General features: G+C 45.3%; 1 protein-coding gene across 2 annotated transcripts in view; it reads left to right on the top strand.

Annotated features, from left to right (window-relative positions):
• eif5b (eukaryotic translation initiation factor 5B) overlaps positions 1-19,259 on the top strand; it is a 50,700-nt gene that overhangs the window by 17,000 nt on the left and 14,441 nt on the right. Inside the window, exons 4-18 of one of the 2 annotated variants that reach the window (XM_056301012.1) lie at positions 266-430; positions 2,169-2,676; positions 2,822-2,961; positions 3,867-3,944; positions 4,098-4,248; positions 4,395-4,487; positions 4,696-4,776; positions 5,727-5,786; positions 9,650-9,933; positions 10,291-10,398; positions 10,555-10,665; positions 12,626-12,693; positions 13,150-13,291; positions 13,614-13,745; positions 16,987-17,169. In XM_056301012.1, coding sequence (XP_056156987.1) covers positions 266-430; positions 2,169-2,676; positions 2,822-2,961; positions 3,867-3,944; positions 4,098-4,248; positions 4,395-4,487; positions 4,696-4,776; positions 5,727-5,786; positions 9,650-9,933; positions 10,291-10,398; positions 10,555-10,665; positions 12,626-12,693; positions 13,150-13,291; positions 13,614-13,745; positions 16,987-17,169 — 2,304 coding nt within the window. Of the gene's footprint in view, positions 1-262; positions 431-2,168; positions 2,677-2,821; positions 2,962-3,866; positions 3,945-4,097; positions 4,249-4,394; positions 4,488-4,695; positions 4,777-5,726; positions 5,787-9,649; positions 9,934-10,290; positions 10,399-10,554; positions 10,666-12,625; positions 12,694-13,149; positions 13,292-13,613; positions 13,746-16,986; positions 17,170-19,259 lie in introns of both variants that reach the window. The other variant, XM_056301010.1, reaches the window with a different exon arrangement.

The raw sequence follows: 19,259 nt of genomic DNA, 5'->3' as shown, positions 1-19,259 counted from the left end.
ATGGATCCTGTGAGACTGTTAAACCATGGCTCCCCCTTGACTGTGTGTGTGTGTGTGTGTGTGTGTGTGTGTGTGTGTGTGTGTGTGTGTGTGTGTGTGTGTGTGTGTGTGTGTGTGTGTGTGTGTGTGTGTGTGTGTGTGTGTGTGTGTGTGTGTGTGTGTGTATGTGTGAGTGTGTGTGTGAGTGTGTGCTTGAAGTAATCACTCGTTTGATGTGCTTTTAATAAATGAAGCTGTTAACTTCCACCCTGTCCCCCCTCAGCAGAAAGCAGACACCACAGAAGAAGTGGAGATCATCGAGCCTCCCAGAGCAGAGAAGAAGAAGACCAAGAAGGGGAAGAAGGGGAGTCTGGAAGATGATGAGGGTGGTGATGAAGATGAAGGTCAGGGTGAAATGGAGAGGAGCACACAAGAAGAAAACAAGAAGAAGGTAATAGGGGTGCCCCAGTGGCTCACCTGGTAGAGGGGTACCACATAAGGCTGAGTCCTTACCCCAGAGGCCTGGGTTCGAATCTGGCCCCAGCCTTTTGCTGCATGTCATCCCCTCTCGCTCCCCTGCCTTTCCTGTCTCTCTCAACTATCACTATCTAATAATGGGGGAAAATGCCAGAATAATCTTTAAAAAAAAACAAAAACAGAAGATGGTAAAGTAGAGGCTATTTGTGTGTTGTTGTGTGTCATATCATTTGGTGGCTCTCCTGTGAGGAGTTTAGCTCTTCAGCAGACCCAGTCTGAAAAATGTTGGACACCTCTGAACAAATGGCAAATTTTGCTGAATGTGTTGCAGAAAAGAAATTCACCAGGCTTCTGAAAGATGCAAACGTAACTTATTTCTCCACAGTTTGATGTACGGTTATGATTTGCTGTGTGGATTTGACAGATGAAGAAAGATTAACAGTAGATGTGATGTGTGGGCACCCTGTCGGTCACTCCCTACGTCACAACAGCATCACTGGTACAAACCACATCCTCACAACGGGTCCTCTCAAAGGCTTCATAAGAGCCACATAAAGACATGTTGAGGGTTTAATGAATACTGATTGACCTCTGACCTCTTTTGGCACCATGATTATTCTCTATACTGCTGACTGAGGAACAGGAAATAAAGACAATGACTTTTAAGAATCAGAGAAAGGTAAAAAGATTGAAAATAGAGACGTGACTCATGAATTGAATGGCTTTCCTACTCTGAGAGATTAATATGATTCAAACTCTGTCTGACCAGAGAATGCTTCTGAGCCAGAGAAGAGCTGTGCAGAGAGAGAGTCTCAATCAATCAATCAATCAGTCTTTATATATAGCACATTTCACACAGTTCAATGTAAAAACAATGTTCTTCTAGTACAGCGGTGGCTAACCTCGTGCCATGGAGAGAGTCACGGCACGTATGCTGGTGTGGAGTCCAGCTGGAATGAAAACCTGCACACACATGGCTCTTCATGGTACCTGGTGTGGAGTCCAGCTGGAATGAAAACCTGCACACACATGGCTCTTCATGGTACCTGGTGTGGAGTCTGGCTGGAAGGAAAACCAGTACACACATGGCTCTTCATGGTACCTGGTGTGGAGTCTGGCTGGAAGGAAAACCAGTACACACATGGCTCCCCATGGTACCTGGTGTGGAGTCCAGCTGGAAAGAAAACCTGCACACACATGGCTCTCCATGGTACCTGGTTCGCCACAGCTGGGCTAGCACAGTGACAGAAATTGAACAGTAAATATCCAAAACGTGCACAGATAGGGTAAAGCATATGATGAGAAAGTAGATTGTGATGTGCCTGTTGAGACTGTGTCTGTATAAAGCCAGAGTGAAGATGTCAGTAGTGGTGGTATTACTAGGCACTGACAGGGTGTCCAGACTTCAAGCAGCCCACACTTCCTCTGCCACCTCTGTCTGGTTAATCCAGCACAGCCATGCATCCAGCTGTTTTTAGTGTGTCGAGTTTATGTTTGCAGCCTTTCAAGGTAGAGTGATGAGTATTTGTGTAAGAATGGAGCCTTGAAGCTGAGCGGAGGTGTTGAGGCGTGTGCGTACAGCTGTGTACGTACACGTCGTTGTTGTCATGTGTGAGAAACGGCATCAGGTTAAATGACAGATACAGCACCAGTATGATTCAGGTGAAGTTGAATGAGATATGACTCCCTGCTCCTCTTCCTCTCTCCTTCAGGCTGCTCCTACTGCTCCTGCTGCATGCTCTGACTCAGAGGAGGTGGGCTCTCACTCTCAAAACAAGAACAAAAGAGGGAAGAAAGGAGGGAAGAAGCTGGCGGCCTCTGATGAGGAGGGAGAGGAGGAAGAGGCGGATACAAGTGCAGGGAAAGGGGGAGGAGGAAAGGGGGAGGACTCTGAGGAGGAGGAGGAGGAGGAGGAGGAGGAAGATGAATTCTCCTCCAGGAGGGACAAGAAAAAGAAGAAAGGCAAGGTGATGAAAGTGGAGAGCGAGGAAGAGGAGGAGGAAGAAGAGGGAGGTTTCAAGATGAAGACGGCGGCTCAGAAGAAGGCGGAGAAGAAGGAGAGAGAGAGGAAGAAGAAGGAGGAGGAGAGGATGAAGCAGAAGAAGCTTAAGGAAGTGGAGGTAAACAAAGACAAAGAACCAGCAACGAAGACAGAGGCCCCATCCCTACCTGCAGCCACGGTCACAGAGGAACAGGAAGGGGCGGAGCCTATGGGAGAAGGTAAGGTGGCTGTCAGATTTTTTTCAAAGAAAACTTGTCCAGAGAGGTGTGTGTGTGTGTGTGTGTGTGTGTGTGTGTGTGTGTGTGTGTGAGAGTTGTAACATGATAACAGCTAACAGTGTTGGTGTGTGTGTTGTAACTCCAGAGGAGGCAGAGGGTGACAAAAAGAAGAAGGACAAGAAGAAGAAGAAAGGTGAGAAGGAGGAGAAGGAGAAGGAGAAGAAGAAAGGGCCCAGTAAGGCTACGGTCAAAGCCATGCAAGAAGCGCTCGCCAAGATGAAGGAGGTGAGGCTGCAGGGCATGATGGGCTACGCAGGTGCGTGATAACGTGAGTTGAGCAGTGAGGTTTTCAGAGGTGTGGCGGGATTCTTCATTGTGGTGACATGGATCAGTTTGTTTCTGTGAGACCTGAACAGTGCCACTGCACTCTCCTGTACTCCTGGATCGTACGTACGTATGTGATAGTGAAGCATACGTATAGACTACTGAATAATAAGACCGGATAAACCATTACTGATCCGGTGAGGGGAAATGTAGTCTTTACAGCAGCAGGGAGGGAGGGATAAGCAGGATACAGAAAGAGGATGTACAGATGGGTCAAATGTGTGGATTAGCAGAGAAGATATATCCACTAAATATGCACAATGTACAACTGCACAAAAAAGAAAAAGATGTGGGGCAGCCTGGTGTCAGAATAAATAATAGAAAAATAAATAGATAAAGATGTGTAATGTACAGTGTGCTGGTGCTCCAAATGAAAAGTTATGCGTGAAGTTGCACATGGTTGGCTGTAACACAGGAACTAAAATGTGGTCTAATAAACAGATTGAACAGTATTGCACATCAGTGTACTGACTGAAAAGGACCCGGGTTCATTTCATACCATCTATATTCATCACAGATTTCAGGATGGATTTATAACATGGAAATGGTTTAGTGAAAAAAAAGTCTTTCTTGTCTTCCACTCACCTAACTACATTCACTTATTTCTGCAGATAGTAAAGTCTGAGAGACAGACAGCGTAGACACACGCAGTACAGACAGGACTCAGTCTCAGCAGTGTGGAGAAACCTGAAGTGTCAAATATCCCCAAAACTGCTTATCTACACCCATGTAGTTTTATATCTACACCCATGTAGTTTTATATCTACACACCCATGTAGAGTTTTTGGTTTGGTTTTGTTGTGTAGGAGGAGGAGAGAGCCAAGAGGGAAGAGGAGGAGAGGATTAGGAGACTGGAGGAGTTGGAAAAAGAGAGACTGGAGCAGGTACCACACACACACACACACACACACACACACACACACACACAAACAATAACAGAAACTGTTCTGTGCCGTTCTTGTTGGTCCGAGTCAGTTCTGTTCAGCTGTAATATTTTCGACTTCTGACCTGCCCTTTCCTCCTCCTGCTCCTATCAGGAGCGGTTGGAGCAAGAGCGTAAGGAGAAGAAGAAACAGAAGGAGAAGGAGAGGAAGGAGCGTTTGAAGAAGGAAGGGAAGCTGCTCACCAAGTCTCAGAGGGAGGCCAGAGCCAGAGCCGAGGCAACGCTCAAGATGCTGCAAGCTCAGGGTTAGCCCCAAACTAACACTCCCACTCTCAACCTTATCTGAATCCCCTCCCACTTCTCAGCTTGGTGGACATTTGGTGTGTTTGTGTGTGTGTGTGTGTGTGTGTGTATGTGTGTGTGTGTGTGCGTGTGTGTGTGTGTGTGTCAGGTGTTGAAGTGCCATCCAAAGACTCTATGCCAAAGAAGAAGCCAGTCTATGGAGACAAGAGAAGGAAGAAGCCAACAGCCCAGACTCCAGAAGGTAACGTACTACTACAAACTAGAGTACTAGTACCACTAACTAGACTACTAAACAGCTGATAGAGTAGTGACCACCTGACTCAGCTGACAAACAGTGAACCAGGTTATAACCAGTTAACTAGGACACCATTTGACTCCTGGAGGTAGAACAATGAAAACCAGCTAACACACAAAAACAGTACATCTAAAAATCCTCTCCTCTCTTCCAGAAACATCTGAGGTGACATCACCAACATCAGAGACTCCAGAGCCCGTTGCCATAGAGACAGAGGCCCCTCCTGCAGAGCCAGGTGACACGTCCTGTTTTTTGTGGTCAGAGGACAAAGGTGACGGTAGAAAGATGGAGACACATAGATAGAGGCAGAGACAGAAACTCTCCAATAGGAACAGAGTGATTGTGTGTGTGTGTGTGTGTGTGTGTGTGTGTGTGTGTGTGTGTGTGTGTGTGACTGTTCATGTTAATGATCATAAATATGTCATAGTATTGTTTACGTGGTCACCTACAGCAGTTTTCAGCGGAGACTAGACAGTGTGATCTTTTTTGGGGGGGGGGGATTTCCCCCCTTTTTCTCCCTGCTCTCTGAGCCGTCCCGGTCTCTGCTCCACCCCCCTGCTGATCCAGGGAGGGCTGCAGACTACCACATGCCTCCTCCAATACATGTGGAGTCATCAGCCGCTTCTTTTCAACTGACAGTGAGGAGTTTCACCAGTGGGACGTAGCGCGTGGGAGGATCACGCTATTCCCCCCAGTTCCCTCCCCCCTGAACAGGCGCCCCGACCGACCAGAGGCGGCGCTAGTGCGGTGACCAGGACATATACCCACATCCGGCTTCCCACCCACAGACACAGCCAGTTGTGCCTGTAGGGATGCCCGACCAAGCCAGAGGTAACACAGGGATTCGAACCAGCGATCCCCGTGACCACTATGCTAGCTGAACGCCCTAGACAGTGTGATCTTAAACCTTACTCTTACCCCCCCCCCCCCCCGCAGTGGTTAGCACATTCTCCCCATGTCTGCGTGGGTTTCGTCCTTTCCTCCCACCATCAAAAAGACATGCATGTTAGGGTTAACACTCCTGCCTGTTCCCCTGAGCAAGGCAGTGGAAAGAAGAACTGGAGTTGGTCCCCAGGCGCTGCAGCTGCCAACTGCTGCTATACAACAGGATGGTTACATGCAGAGGATTAACTCGCTGTAAGAATAGCATGACAGAATAAAGTGGCTTTCTTCTTTTCTCTGCAGAGGTGAAGCCAGAGGCTGCCGTGGATGACTGGGAGGCCATCGCCAGTGATGAAGAGAGAGGTAGCAGTAAAGGCATCATATCACAATCATATCATATCAGAGGTAGCAGTGAAGGCATCATATCACAATCATATCATATCAGAGGTAGCAGTGAAGGCATCATATCACAATCATATCATATCAGAGGTAGCAGTGAAGGCATCATATCACAATCATATCATATCAGAGGTAGCAGTAAAGGCATCATATCACAATCATCATATCAGAGGTAGCAGTTAAGGCATTATATCACAATCATATCATATCAGAGGTAGCAGTAAAGTCATTATATCACAATCATATCATATCAGAGGTAGCAGTAAAGGCATCATATCACAATCATATCATATCAGAGGTAGCTGTGAAGGCATCATATCACAATCATATCATATCAGAGGTAGCAGTAAAGTCATCATATCACAATCATATCATATCAGAGATGGCAGTAAAGGTATATCACAATCATATATCAGAGGTAGCAGTGAAGGCATCATATCACAATCATATCATATCAGAGGTAGCAGTGAAGGCATCATATCACAATCATATCATATCAGAGGTAGCAGTAAAGGCATCATATCACAATCATATCATATCAGAGGTAGCAGTGAAGGCATTATATCACAATCATATCATATCAGAGGTAGCAATAAAGTCATATCACAATCATATCATATCAGAGGTAGCAGTAAAGGCATCATATCACAATCATATATCAGAGGTAGCTGTGAAGGCATCATATCACAATCATATCATATCAGAGGTAGCAGTAAAGTCATCATATCACAATCATATCATATCAGAGATAGCAGTAAAGGTATCATATCACAATCATATATCAGAGGTAGCAGTGAAGGCATCATATCACAATCATATATCAGAGGTAGCAGTGAAAGCATCATATCACAATCATATCATATCAGAGGTAGCAGTAAAGGCATCATATCACAATCATATCATATCAGAGGTAGCAGTGAAGGCATTATATCACAATCATATCATATCAGAGGTAGCAGTAAAGTCATCATATCACAATCATATCATATCAGAGGTAGCAGTAAAGGCATCATATCACAATCATATATCAGAGGTAGCTGTGAAGGCATCATATCACAATCATATATCAGAGGTAGCAGTAAAGGCATCATATCACAATCATATCATATCAGAGGTAGCAGTAAAGGCATCATATCACAATCATATCATATCAGAGGTAGCTGTGAAGGCATCATATCACAATCATATCATATCAGAGGTAGCAGTAAAGTCATCATATCACAATCATATCATATCAGAGATGGCAGTAAAGGTATATCACAATCATATATCAGAGGTAGCAGTGAAGGCATCATATCACAATCATATCATATCAGAGGTAGCAGTGAAGGCATCATATCACAATCATATCATATCAGAGGTAGCAGTAAAGGCATCATATCACAATCATATCATATCAGAGGTAGCAGTGAAGGCATTATATCACAATCATATCATATCAGAGGTAGCAATAAAGTCATATCACAATCATATCATATCAGAGGTAGCAGTAAAGGCATCATATCACAATCATATATCAGAGGTAGCTGTGAAGGCATCATATCACAATCATATCATATCAGAGGTAGCAGTAAAGTCATCATATCACAATCATATCATATCAGAGATAGCAGTAAAGGTATCATATCACAATCATATATCAGAGGTAGCAGTGAAGGCATCATATCACAATCATATATCAGAGGTAGCAGTGAAAGCATCATATCACAATCATATCATATCAGAGGTAGCAGTAAAGGCATCATATCACAATCATATCATATCAGAGGTAGCAGTGAAGGCATTATATCACAATCATATCATATCAGAGGTAGCAGTAAAGTCATCATATCACAATCATATCATATCAGAGGTAGCAGTAAAGGCATCATATCACAATCATATATCAGAGGTAGCTGTGAAGGCATCATATCACAATCATATATCAGAGGTAGCAGTAAAGGCATCATATCACAATCATATCATATCAGAGGTAGCAGTAAAGTCATCATATCACAATCATATATCAGAGATAGCAGTAAAGGCATCATATCACAATCATATATCAGAGGTAGGAGTGAAGGCATCATATCACAATCATATCATATCAGAGGTAGCAGTGAAGGCATCATATCACAATCATATCACATCAGAGGTAGCAGTAAAGGTATCATATCACAATCATATATCAGATATAGCAGTAAAGGCATCATATCACAATCATATCATATCAGAGATAGCAGTAAAGGCATCATATCATATCAGAGGTAGCAGTAAAGGCATCATATCACAATCATATCATATCAGAGGTAGCAGTAAAGTCATCATATCACAATCATATCATATCAGAGATAGCAGTAAAGGTATCATATCACAATCATATATCAGAGGTAGCAGTGAAGGCATCATATCACAATCATATATCAGAGGTAGCAGTGAAAGCATCATATCACAATCATATCATATCAGAGGTAGCAGTAAAGGCATCATATCACAATCATATCATATCAGAGGTAGCAGTGAAGGCATTATATCACAATCATATATCAGAGGTAGCAGTAAAGTCATCATATCACAATCATATCATATCAGAGGTAGCAGTAAAGGCATCATATCACAATCATATATCAGAGGTAGCTGTGAAGGCATCATATCACAATCATATATCAGAGGTAGCAGTAAAGGCATCATATCACAATCATATCATATCAGAGGTAGCAGTAAAGTCATCATATCACAATCATATATCAGAGATAGCAGTAAAGGCATCATATCACAATCATATATCAGAGGTAGCAGTGAAGGCATCATATCACAATCATATCATATCAGAGGTAGCAGTGAAAGCATCATATCACAATCATATCACATCAGAGGTAGCAGTAAAGGTATCATATCACAATCATATATCAGATATAGCAGTAAAGGCATCATATCACAATCATATCATATCAGAGATAGCAGTAAAGGCATCATATCATATCAGAGGTAGCAGTAAAGGCATCATATCACAATCATATCATATCAGAGGTAGCAGTAAAGTCATCATATCACAATCGTATCACATCAGAGGTAGCAGTAAAGGTATCATATCACAATCATATATCAGAGGTAGCAGTAAAGGCATCATATCATATCAGAGATAGCAGTAAAGGCATCATATCATATCAGAGATAGCAGTAAAGGCATCATATCATATCAGAGGTAGCAGTAAAGGCATCATATCACAATCATATCATATCAGAGGTAGCAGTAAAGGCATCATATCACAATCATATCGTATTAGAGGTACCAGTGAAGGCATCATATCACAATCATAGTGATGATGCAGTTTCCACTTGTCCTGGAAATGTATTGACTAGTTTTCTAGTCATGCATAAAACATGGCAAAGGTTCAAATCGATCAAATCTCCTGAGAATATTTGGACATGGAAAATTGTAAAGTTCCATTATGAATTTGTATTTTTATCCACGAAGATGGCATATTTTTAAATAGGTTTTACTTGAGATGTCATATTTTCTCCATATTTCTCTGTTTGGCTCTTACAACAGTGTGGGAAGTTTGGGTGGTACCGTTTAGAGACTGTTGAGACTTCCACTGAAGTTAATACTGAATGATACGACCCTCTGTCAAAAACCCATCACATTCTTTTCACTTTATTTTATAGATTTCAAATTCACATGGAAGGTGGAAAAGGTTCTGGCATGATTTATCTTGTGTTTGTTTTTTTTACATCACAAAAACCTGCCATTTTATCAGTGTGTAGACTGTAATCACTATACCTCTGTTTTAACAGGGTGTGTAGACTCTTTATCTCCACTGTAATCACTATACCTCTGTCTCCCAGAACTGAAGAAGGTCCACATCGAGGTGAAGGAGACCACTGTCCCCACTAGGCCCAAAGATAACAGCGAGGAGGAGGAAGAGGAGGAAGAGGAGGAAGAAGAAGATGATGAAGAGGAGGAAGAGAGTGAGGAGGGAGAGGAGGAGCAGCAGAAGAAGGAGGAGGTGCCACAGCAGGGGAAGAGGAGAGGAGCGAAGGAGAGCGAGGAGGAGAGCAGCGAGAGCGAAGACGACGACGGGCGGACGAAAGAGGAGAGACTATATGACCGTGCCAAGAGACGCATCGAGGTAAACACACACACAAACACACACACACAAACTCAGGCTTGAAGTAAATGATAAAGTGTGTGGTTTAAACGTACACACTGTCCATCTGCGGCGCGTCGGGGGGGAGTTACTTAGGTGTCATGGCGGTGACGTTGTTTTGGTTCTAAAGGGCCAGAGAGAAATTTGTCATCAGTTTGATCTTGTCCTCATCACTATGTTGAGAGAACGATGTCAGTATGAGGTTTTCCTCCCACACTGCTGTTCTGGAACCTTGTCCCTGTCTGTCCATCCTGGTTGGGAAGCTCTTGATAAAGTTTATATTACAATTAAAGTTGTTTGAATGGGAAGACTGATGTTTTTTTCCGTTTGTTGCCATAGAAACGGCGAGCTGATAACCTGAAGAACATCAACTTGAACAAACTGCGAGCTCCTGTTGTCTGTGTGCTGGGACATGTAGACACTGGAAAGACCAAGATCCTGGACAAGGTATACTGACCGCCCGGCTCTGTCTGCCTGGTCGTGTGTGTGTTTGTCTTTTTGTCTCCTCCTCTGGCTGACAGTAAACTTGGTATCTGAATAGGTCCATAATATGTTGTATTTGTGTGTGTGTGTGTGTGTGTGTGTGTGTGTGTGTGTGTGTAGCTGCGACACACACATGTCCAGGATGGAGAAGCGGGGGGGATCACTCAGCAGATCGGAGCAACAAACGTTCCTTTGGACACAATTATAGAACAGACCAAAATGGTCAAAAATGTATGTATATACACACACACACACAAGCGCTTATAAACACGTTAACCCAGACTCAGTACACACACACGCATGTATAAACACGTTAACCCAAACTCAGTACACACACACACGCATGTATAAACACGTTAACCCAGACTCAGTACACACACACACACAAGCGCTTATAAACACGTTAACCCAGACTCAGTACACACACACACGCATGTATAAACACGTTAACCCAGACTCAGTACACACACACACGCATGTATAAACACGTTAACCCAAACTCAGTACACACACACGCACACACACATACGTATAAACATGTTTACCCAGACTCAGTCCTTACACAGGATGAAAGGTAACACAATTTAGAACAAAACACAGTCGGTACACGGGGGGGGGGGGGTTTATGCTCTGTTTTGTTCTTGTGTTGATTTCCCTTGTTTCCTTGCCAGAGTTCCTCATCCTCTGTAATGTGGTCATGTTGCTGCAGCACTGCCCTCCTGGCATACATGAGCACTACATTTATACACACTATATGTACAAAAGTATTGGACACCTGGCCATTACACCTACAGGAGCTTTTATGACATCTCATTCTAAATCCATAGGCATTAATATGGAGTTGGTCCCCCCTTTGCAGCTATAACAGCTTCCACTCTTCAGGGAAGGCTTTCCACAAGATTTTGGAGTGCTGGGGTAGGCTCCAGCATCCCCCTGACCCTGAGAATAGAATAAGCGGTTCAGATAATGGATGGATGGAGGATGGATGGTCTGTGGGAATTTTTGCCCATTCATCCAGAAGAGCATTTGTGAGGTTGGGCACTGATGTTGGATGAGAACACCTGGCTCACAATCTCCATTCTAGTTCATCCCAAAGGTGTTTGATGGGGTTGAGGTCAGGGCTCTGTGCGTGCCAGTCAAGTTCTTCCACACCAAACTCACCCAACCATGTCTTAATGGAGCTTGCTTTGTGCACTGGGGCAAAGTCATGCTGGAACAGAAAAGGGCCCTCCCCAAACTGTTGCCACAAAGTTGGAAGCATAGAATTGTCCAAAATGTCTTTGTATGCTGAAGCATTGAGATTTCCCTTCACTGGAACTAAGGGGCCTAGCCCAACCCCTGAAAAACAACCCCACACCATTATCTCTCCTCCATCAAACTGTACAGTTGGCACAATGCAGTCAGACAGGTAATGTTCTTCTGGCATCCACCAAACCCAGACTCGTCCATCAGACTGCCAGACAAGAGAAGCGTGATTCGTCACTCCACAGAACACGTTTCCACTGCTCCAGAGTCCAGTGGCAGCGTGCTTTACACCACTCCATCCCACGCTTGGCATTGTGCTTGGTGGTGTAAGGCTTGCATGCAGCTGCTCGGCCATAGAAACCCATTCCATGAAGCTCCCGGTGCAGGTTTTGTGCTGATGTGAACACCAGAGGAAGTTTGGAACTCTGCAGTTATTGAGTCAACGGAGCGTTGGTGACTTTTACGCACTATGCACCTCAGCACTCGTTAACCCCGCTGTGTGACTTTACGTGGTCTGCCACTTCCTGGCTGAGTTGCTGTTGTTCCTAAATGCTTCCACCTTTCAATAATACCACTTACAGTTGACCGTGGAACATCCAGCAGGGAAGAAATTTCACCAACTGACTTACTGCAAAGGTGGCGTCCTATGACAGCACCACGCTTGAATTCACTGAGCTCTTCAGAACGACCCGTTCTTTCATAAATGTTTGTAAATGAAGACTGCATGGCTAGCTGCTGGATTTATTCACCTATGGCAAAGAAACACCTGGATTCAGTGATTAAGAGGCGTGTCCCAGTACTTTTGGCCATGTAGCATAGCTGTATGTGGAGACATTTATATGTAGAGACATTTATATAGCTGCGTATAGAGACATTTATGTAGCTGTATATAGAGACATGTATAGAGACATGTATATACCTGTATATAGAGACACTGTTTCTTTAGTTTGACAGAGACAGTGTCAAGATCCCTGGAATGCTGATTATTGATACACCTGGACACGAATCTTTCAGGTACCTATCTCTCTGTCTGTCTTCCTGTCTGTGTCTGTCTCTGTGTGTGGGTGTGTGTGTGTGTATGTGTCTGTCTGTCTGTCTGTCTCTCTGTCTTTCTGTCTGTGTCTGTCTTTCTGTCTGTTTATGTGTGTGTGTGTGTGTGTGTGTGTGTGTCTGTCTCTGTCTTCCAGTCTCTGTCTGTCTCTTTGTCTATCTGTCCGTCTGCCTGCCGTGAAAAGTAAATTTACATTACATGTATGTAGGAACAAACCACTAACTTGTGTGTGTGTGTGTGTGTGTGTCTCTGTCTTCCTGTCTGTGTCTGTCTTCCAGTCTCTGTCTGTCTCTTTGTCTATCTGTCCGTCTGCCTGCCATGAAAAGTAAATTTACATTACATGTATGTAGGAACAAACCACTAACTTGTGTGTGTGTGTGTGTGTGTGTGTGTGTGTGTGTGTGTGTGTATGTAAACAGTAACCTGCGTAACAGGGGTAGTTCTCTGTGTGATATCGCCATCTTGGTGGTGGACATCATGCATGGTCTGGAGCCTCAGACCCTGGAGTCCATCAACCTCCTTAAAGAGAAGAAATGTCCCTTTATAGTGGCTCTCAACAAGGTGGGTACGCTTTACCAGACAGACGCTTTTACTTTATAGTGGCTCTCAACAAGGTGGGTACGCTTTACCAGACAGACGCTTTTACTTTCAAGAGCTTCAAGAAATTTGCCCCAAAACAACGAAACTCAGTTATTATCATTCCAACGAAATGTCTCCGATGCATCAGTAAACAGCTTTCTCTTCATACGGTTAGCTAAAATGTTCTGTAGAATGAGCTTTAGTGAGATTAGCTTTCACTTACGGTCAGTGATTTTTACAAAGAAAAGATCATTTCTGTGAATGATTAAATGTTGTTTATGACAGTTTCTATTTGCTGCGTCAGATCGATCGTCTGTACGACTGGAAGAAGAGTCCAGAAACGGACGTGGTGGCTACGCTGAAGAAGCAGAAGAAAAACACCAAGGATGAGTTTGATGAGAGGTCCAAAGCCATCATTGTAGAGTTCGCCCAGCAGGTCTGAGTCGACGGGACATTACATTGTCACATGATCAGTCTGCATCACATGACTACAGACACATAATAGTTAAATCCTATCATATTGACTTGCTGCATGCCCAGTAATCCAGGTGAGAAAATCAAAGAAAGTTGAAGCAGGTCATGTGGACACAACGTTGTGTCCATATGACCTGCTTCAACTTTCTTTGATATGTCATATGGATTTCACAGTGGACTGACTGACTTGACATCACATGACACGATGCCATGACATGATGACATGATGCCATGACATGATGTTGTACTGGTAGATCACAGGGCTGTAAGAAAATATCGTTACACTCAAGTATCGTGATGTTATCGCTCGTGATACTGTATCAATTCTCAGAACCACTGTATCGCTTTTTAATTGTTTACATGTAAAGGTTCGTGACAAACATTTTGTGTTATGTGTCATCCTCGGCGGTCACTCGGGGTCAAGTATGACTGTCCTCCTTCTTGATCCTTGTGGGTCTTCAGGTGGGTGAAGAGGCCGATCCTGGAGCCACATATGTTGTTGCAGTGTGGACAGGGGTGGGCGGTGGTAGTTGTGGGATTGGTTTGGGCCTTTTTGGTGGAAACTGCCTCCTTTCTGAGTCTGCGCTTGTCTTCTGCAGCATGTCGGAGATCATTATTATAAAGTGCAGCTCCTTCCTGGACAAGTTTCCTCCAGGTCGTCCTGTTGGTCGCTGTGTCCTCCCAGGTCTTAGGATCTGTGTGGCATTTTTTGATGTTCGTTTGGATGTTATCCTTATACCTTTTATTTTGACCACCCGGGGCACGTTGTCCTGTGAGGAGCTGGGAGTATGGGACTTGTTTTGGAAGGCGAGAGTCAGGCATACGGATGACATGGCCAGTCCATCTGAGCTGGTGTTGGGCGATGGTGGCAGTGATAGCGGGAATGTTAGCCTCCTCCAGGACGCTGGTGTTGGTGCATCTATTTTCCCAGGTGATCTTGAGGATTTTTCGAAGGCACCTCTGATGATGTGCCTCCAGTGCCTTCAGGTGCCTGCTGTATGTGGTCCAGGATTCTGATCCATACAGTAGGGTGGGCAACACTAACACTCTGTAGACCAGAATTTTCGTTCTGGCCTGGAGGTCGCGGTTTTCAAAGACCCTTTTCCTCAGTCTTGAGAAAACCCTACTGGCACAGCTGAGGCGGTGGTGTATTTCCTCATCAATATTAGCTTTGGAGGATAGGAGGCTTCTGAGGTATGTAAAGTGGTCCACATTTTCCAGTCTAGTGGTGATCCCTCTGGGTGCGGTAGCCCAGACGGGAGTTTTCAAGGCAGGTTATGTTTAGGGCACCTTTTCCAGCCCCTTCCTCTACCGAGGTGAGCAGAGTGGATCCTAAATATGGCTGCTCAGCTGCCGAAAAGCTCTTTCTGCTTCAGCCCAAGAGGTTAACAACTGAATCAGACACCCACCGCCTGTGTGTCAGGGTGTGGCTAGGAGCTGCCAGACTTCACGGTCCTGCCCCCGTCACCACTTCCTGATCGCCACAGGATTTTGTCTGGGATGTTTGTCTGGGACTTTGTCTGATTCCCTTTCGGCAGGACACCTGTGTGTGGAATCTTTTAATGTGGGGAGGCTGGTGCACAGGCACCCTCCACACAGTCCTTGGCATAGAAAGGCCAGGATCCAGTGGCATGGAGACCAAGACAACTGGGGGCCCTTCTTTGCTGCAGCCTTCTTCCGCCTTTGCGGCCATTGTGGTGCTCCTCACAGCCACCATCTTCCACCCGCTCCGCCGTTGAGGACTTAGTTGCTATTAGCCCATAACTGGGGCAGTGGTTGAGAGACGCCAGGGTGTGTCCACACACGGGTGGGCCTGCGCGCCTTCTCTCTGGGGCCCACTGCTGCTCCAAGATCCCCTACAGTTTGGCCTGGGACTGCAAAGTACCCAGTTACCGTGTGTGGCCACGAGGAGGCACTGCAGGAGTCTTGGCGACGGAGAGGCTATGTACCAGCAGGAGGAGACTTACACACTTGGCTCCTCTTTTCACCCCCTGCAAGAGGGCTAGCCGGCGGCAGTAGCTGAAAGCAGAAAGTAGCAACCAGAAGCAGCACACAGCATGCATTAATTACAAGCACTACTACCCCAGTACTACCGCACTGACGCGTCACACACGCCCTGTGTGCTGACACACACAACAGAGGTAACAGAGTTGTAATCTATCTTCAGCCATTTGACTCTTCCACTTGTTACAACCCCGGCTCAAGGGAAGTAACAAAAGAAGGGAGACAAGTCGAGGGTTGCAACAACAATCAAAATATTTAATAATACAAAAAAAAAAGATGAATAAAGTTCAATAAACAATGTGCTGGTCGTTAGAGAGGAAGCGGTGGGATCCGGAAGTCTCAGGAAGCATGCAGATCCCCTGGAAGCCTCCCTGGAGCGCGGGAACAACAAAGCGTGAAACCCGCCAACCAGAAACTGAAACAAAGACAAAGCCAGCAGGCAGGAAGAGGAGGCCGTAACACACTCCAACCCAACGACGTAAACTGAGACAGGAAATAGCATAAGCACAAAGAGCACAGGCCTGGGAAATCGCAGTACATCGCCTTTGTTACAATATCGCAACATATCGCGATATATTGAATCGTAACGCCTGTATCGAGATACGTATTGTGTCCCCTGTATCGTGATACTTATAGCATCCCCGTATCGTGATACGCATCGTATCCCCTGTACTGTGATATGTATCGTATCCCCTGTACTGTGATATGTATCATAACCCCTTGTATGTGATACTTATAGCATCCATTGTATCGTGATATGCATTGTATCCCTGTATCGTGATACATATTGCACACCCTTGTATCGTGATATCTATCGTGATATGTATCGTATCCCTGTATCGTGATATCTATCGTGATATGTATCGTATCCCTGTATCGTGATATCTATCGTGATATGTATCGTATCCCTGCATCGTGATATGTATCGTATCCCCTGTATCGTGATATGTATCGTATCCCCTGTATCGTGATATGTATTGTATTGCCAGATTCCCGCCTATACACAGCCCTAGTATAGCGTTAGATTTTGATCAACTGAAAAGACAACCTACATCCAAATACTATAAACAGACTGAAAGATAAGCATAAACTGTGTGTGTGTGTCTGTGTGTGTGTGTGTGTGTGTGTGCGTGCGTGCGTGTGTGCCTACGTGTGTGCGTGCGTGCATGTGTGTGTGTACGCGCGCATGCCATCCTTAGGGTCTGAATGCGGCTCTGTTCTATGAGAATAAGGACCCCAGGACCTTCGTGTCTCTGATCCCCACGTCGGCTCACAGTGGAGATGGGATGGGAAACCTGATCTCCCTGCTGGTGGATCTCACACAGAGCATGCTGGCCCGCAGACTGGCCCACTGTGATGAGCTGCGTGCCCAGGTCATGGAGGTAACGCAGTCCTGTCCACCCCCATTCTCACTTAGCATGCAAAAACTCACAAGTCCAACAGACTCCCACTGAGGCCTGGGCGAGGGTGGGGACACCTGCAGTCACTGTATTGTTTATAAGGGTGGGACACCTGCAGTCACTGTACTGTCTATAAGGGTGGGACACCTGCAGTCAAGGTACTGTCTATAAGGGTGGGACACCTGCAGTCACTGTATTGTTTATAAGGGTGGGAACACCTGCAGTCACTGTAATGTTTATAAGGGTGGGACACCTGCAGTCACTGTATTGTTTATAAGGGTGGGGACACCTGCAGTCACTGTAATGTTTATAAGGGTGAGACACCTGCAGTCACTATTGTTTATAAGGGTGGGCTTACCTTCAGTCACTGTATTGTTTATAAGGGTGGGACACCTGCAGTCACTGTAATGTTTATAAGGGTGGGGACACCTGCAGTCACTGTAATGTTTATAAGGGTGAGACACCTGCAGTCACTATTGTTTATAAGGGTGGGCTTACCTTCAGTCACTGTATTGTTTATAAGGGTGGGGACACCTGCAGTCACTGTATTGTTTATAAGGGTGGGGACACCTGCAGTCACTGTATTGTTTATAAGGGTGGGGACACCTGCAGTCACTGTATTGTTTATAAGGGTGGGGACACCTGCAGTCACTGTATTGTCTATAAGGGTGGGGACACCTGCAGTCACTGTATTGTTTATAAGGGTGGGGACACCTGCAGTCACTGTATTGTTTATAAGGGTGGGGACACCTGCAGTCACTGTACTGTCTATAAGGGTGGGGACACCTGCAGTCACTGTATTGTTTATAAGGGTGGGACACCTGCAGTCACTGTATTGTTTATAAGGGTGGGGACACCTGCAGTCACTGTACTGTCTATAAGGGTGGGGACACCTGCAGTCACTGTATTGTTTATAAGGGTGGGACACCTGCAGTCACTGTATTGTTTATAAGGGTGGGGACACCTGCAGTCACTGTAATGTTTATAAGGGTGGGGACACCTGCAGTCACTGTACTGTCTATAAGGGTGGGGACACCTGCAGTCACTGTATTGTTTATAAGGGTGGGACACCTGCAGTCACTGTATTGTTTATAAGGGTGGGGACACCTGCAGTCACTGTAATGTTTATAAGGGTGGGGACACCTGCAGTCACTGTACTGTCTATAAGGGTGGGGACACCTGCAGTCACTGTATTGTTTATAAGGGTGGGGACACCTGCAGTCACTGTATTGTTTATAAGGGTGGGACACCTGCAGTCACTGTAATGTTTATAAGGGTGGGGACACCTGCAGTCACTGTAATGTTTATAAGGGTGGGGACACCTGCAGTCACTGTATTGTTTATAAGGGTGGGGACACCTGCAGTCACTGTATTGTTTATAAGGGTGGGACACCTGCAGTCACTGTATTGTTTATAAGGGTGGGGACACCTGCAGTCACTGTAATGTTTATAAGGGTGGGGACACCTGCAGTCACTGTAATGTTTATAAGGGTGGGGACACCTGCAGTCACTGTAATGTTTATAAGGGTGGGGACACCTGCAGTCACTGTATTGTTTATAAGGGTGGGGACACCTGCAGTCACTGTATTGTTTATAAGGGTGGGACACCTGCAGTCACTGTAATGTTTATAAGGGTGGGGACACCTGCAGTCACTGTAATGTTTATAAGGGTGGGGACACCTGCAGTCACTGTAATGTTTATAAGGGTGGGACACCTGCAGTCAGGTGAGACTGAAGAGGTCACTTGGATGGTGATGAAATGTTTCTCTTAATAAACGTAGGGTCCGCGGTGATGTAGCGGTCTAAGCATCGGCTTTGTGTCGATGCAGTTGCCCACTGGGGACCGGGGTTCGCGCCCCGGTCTCGTCAGATCCGACTATGGCCGGACTCAATGAAGCAGCAATAATTGGCAACGCTGTCTTCGGGAGGGGGGCGGAGTCAGCTTGTGTTCGTCACATGAATGCGTCTCTGTGTGTGTGTCGTGGCAAGGCGACTCCTTCGGGACTGCCGGCTGGAGAGATGCAGTTGGTGAACGCATGCAGTACGAGGGTTGTGTTTGAATTAAAATAGGG

This window comes from Lampris incognitus, chromosome 21 (assembly GCF_029633865.1).
Source record: "Lampris incognitus isolate fLamInc1 chromosome 21, fLamInc1.hap2, whole genome shotgun sequence".
In the NCBI taxonomy this organism is placed as follows: domain Eukaryota; kingdom Metazoa; phylum Chordata; class Actinopteri; order Lampriformes; family Lampridae; genus Lampris; species Lampris incognitus.
This window is presented reverse-complemented; position numbering and strand designations above follow the sequence as displayed.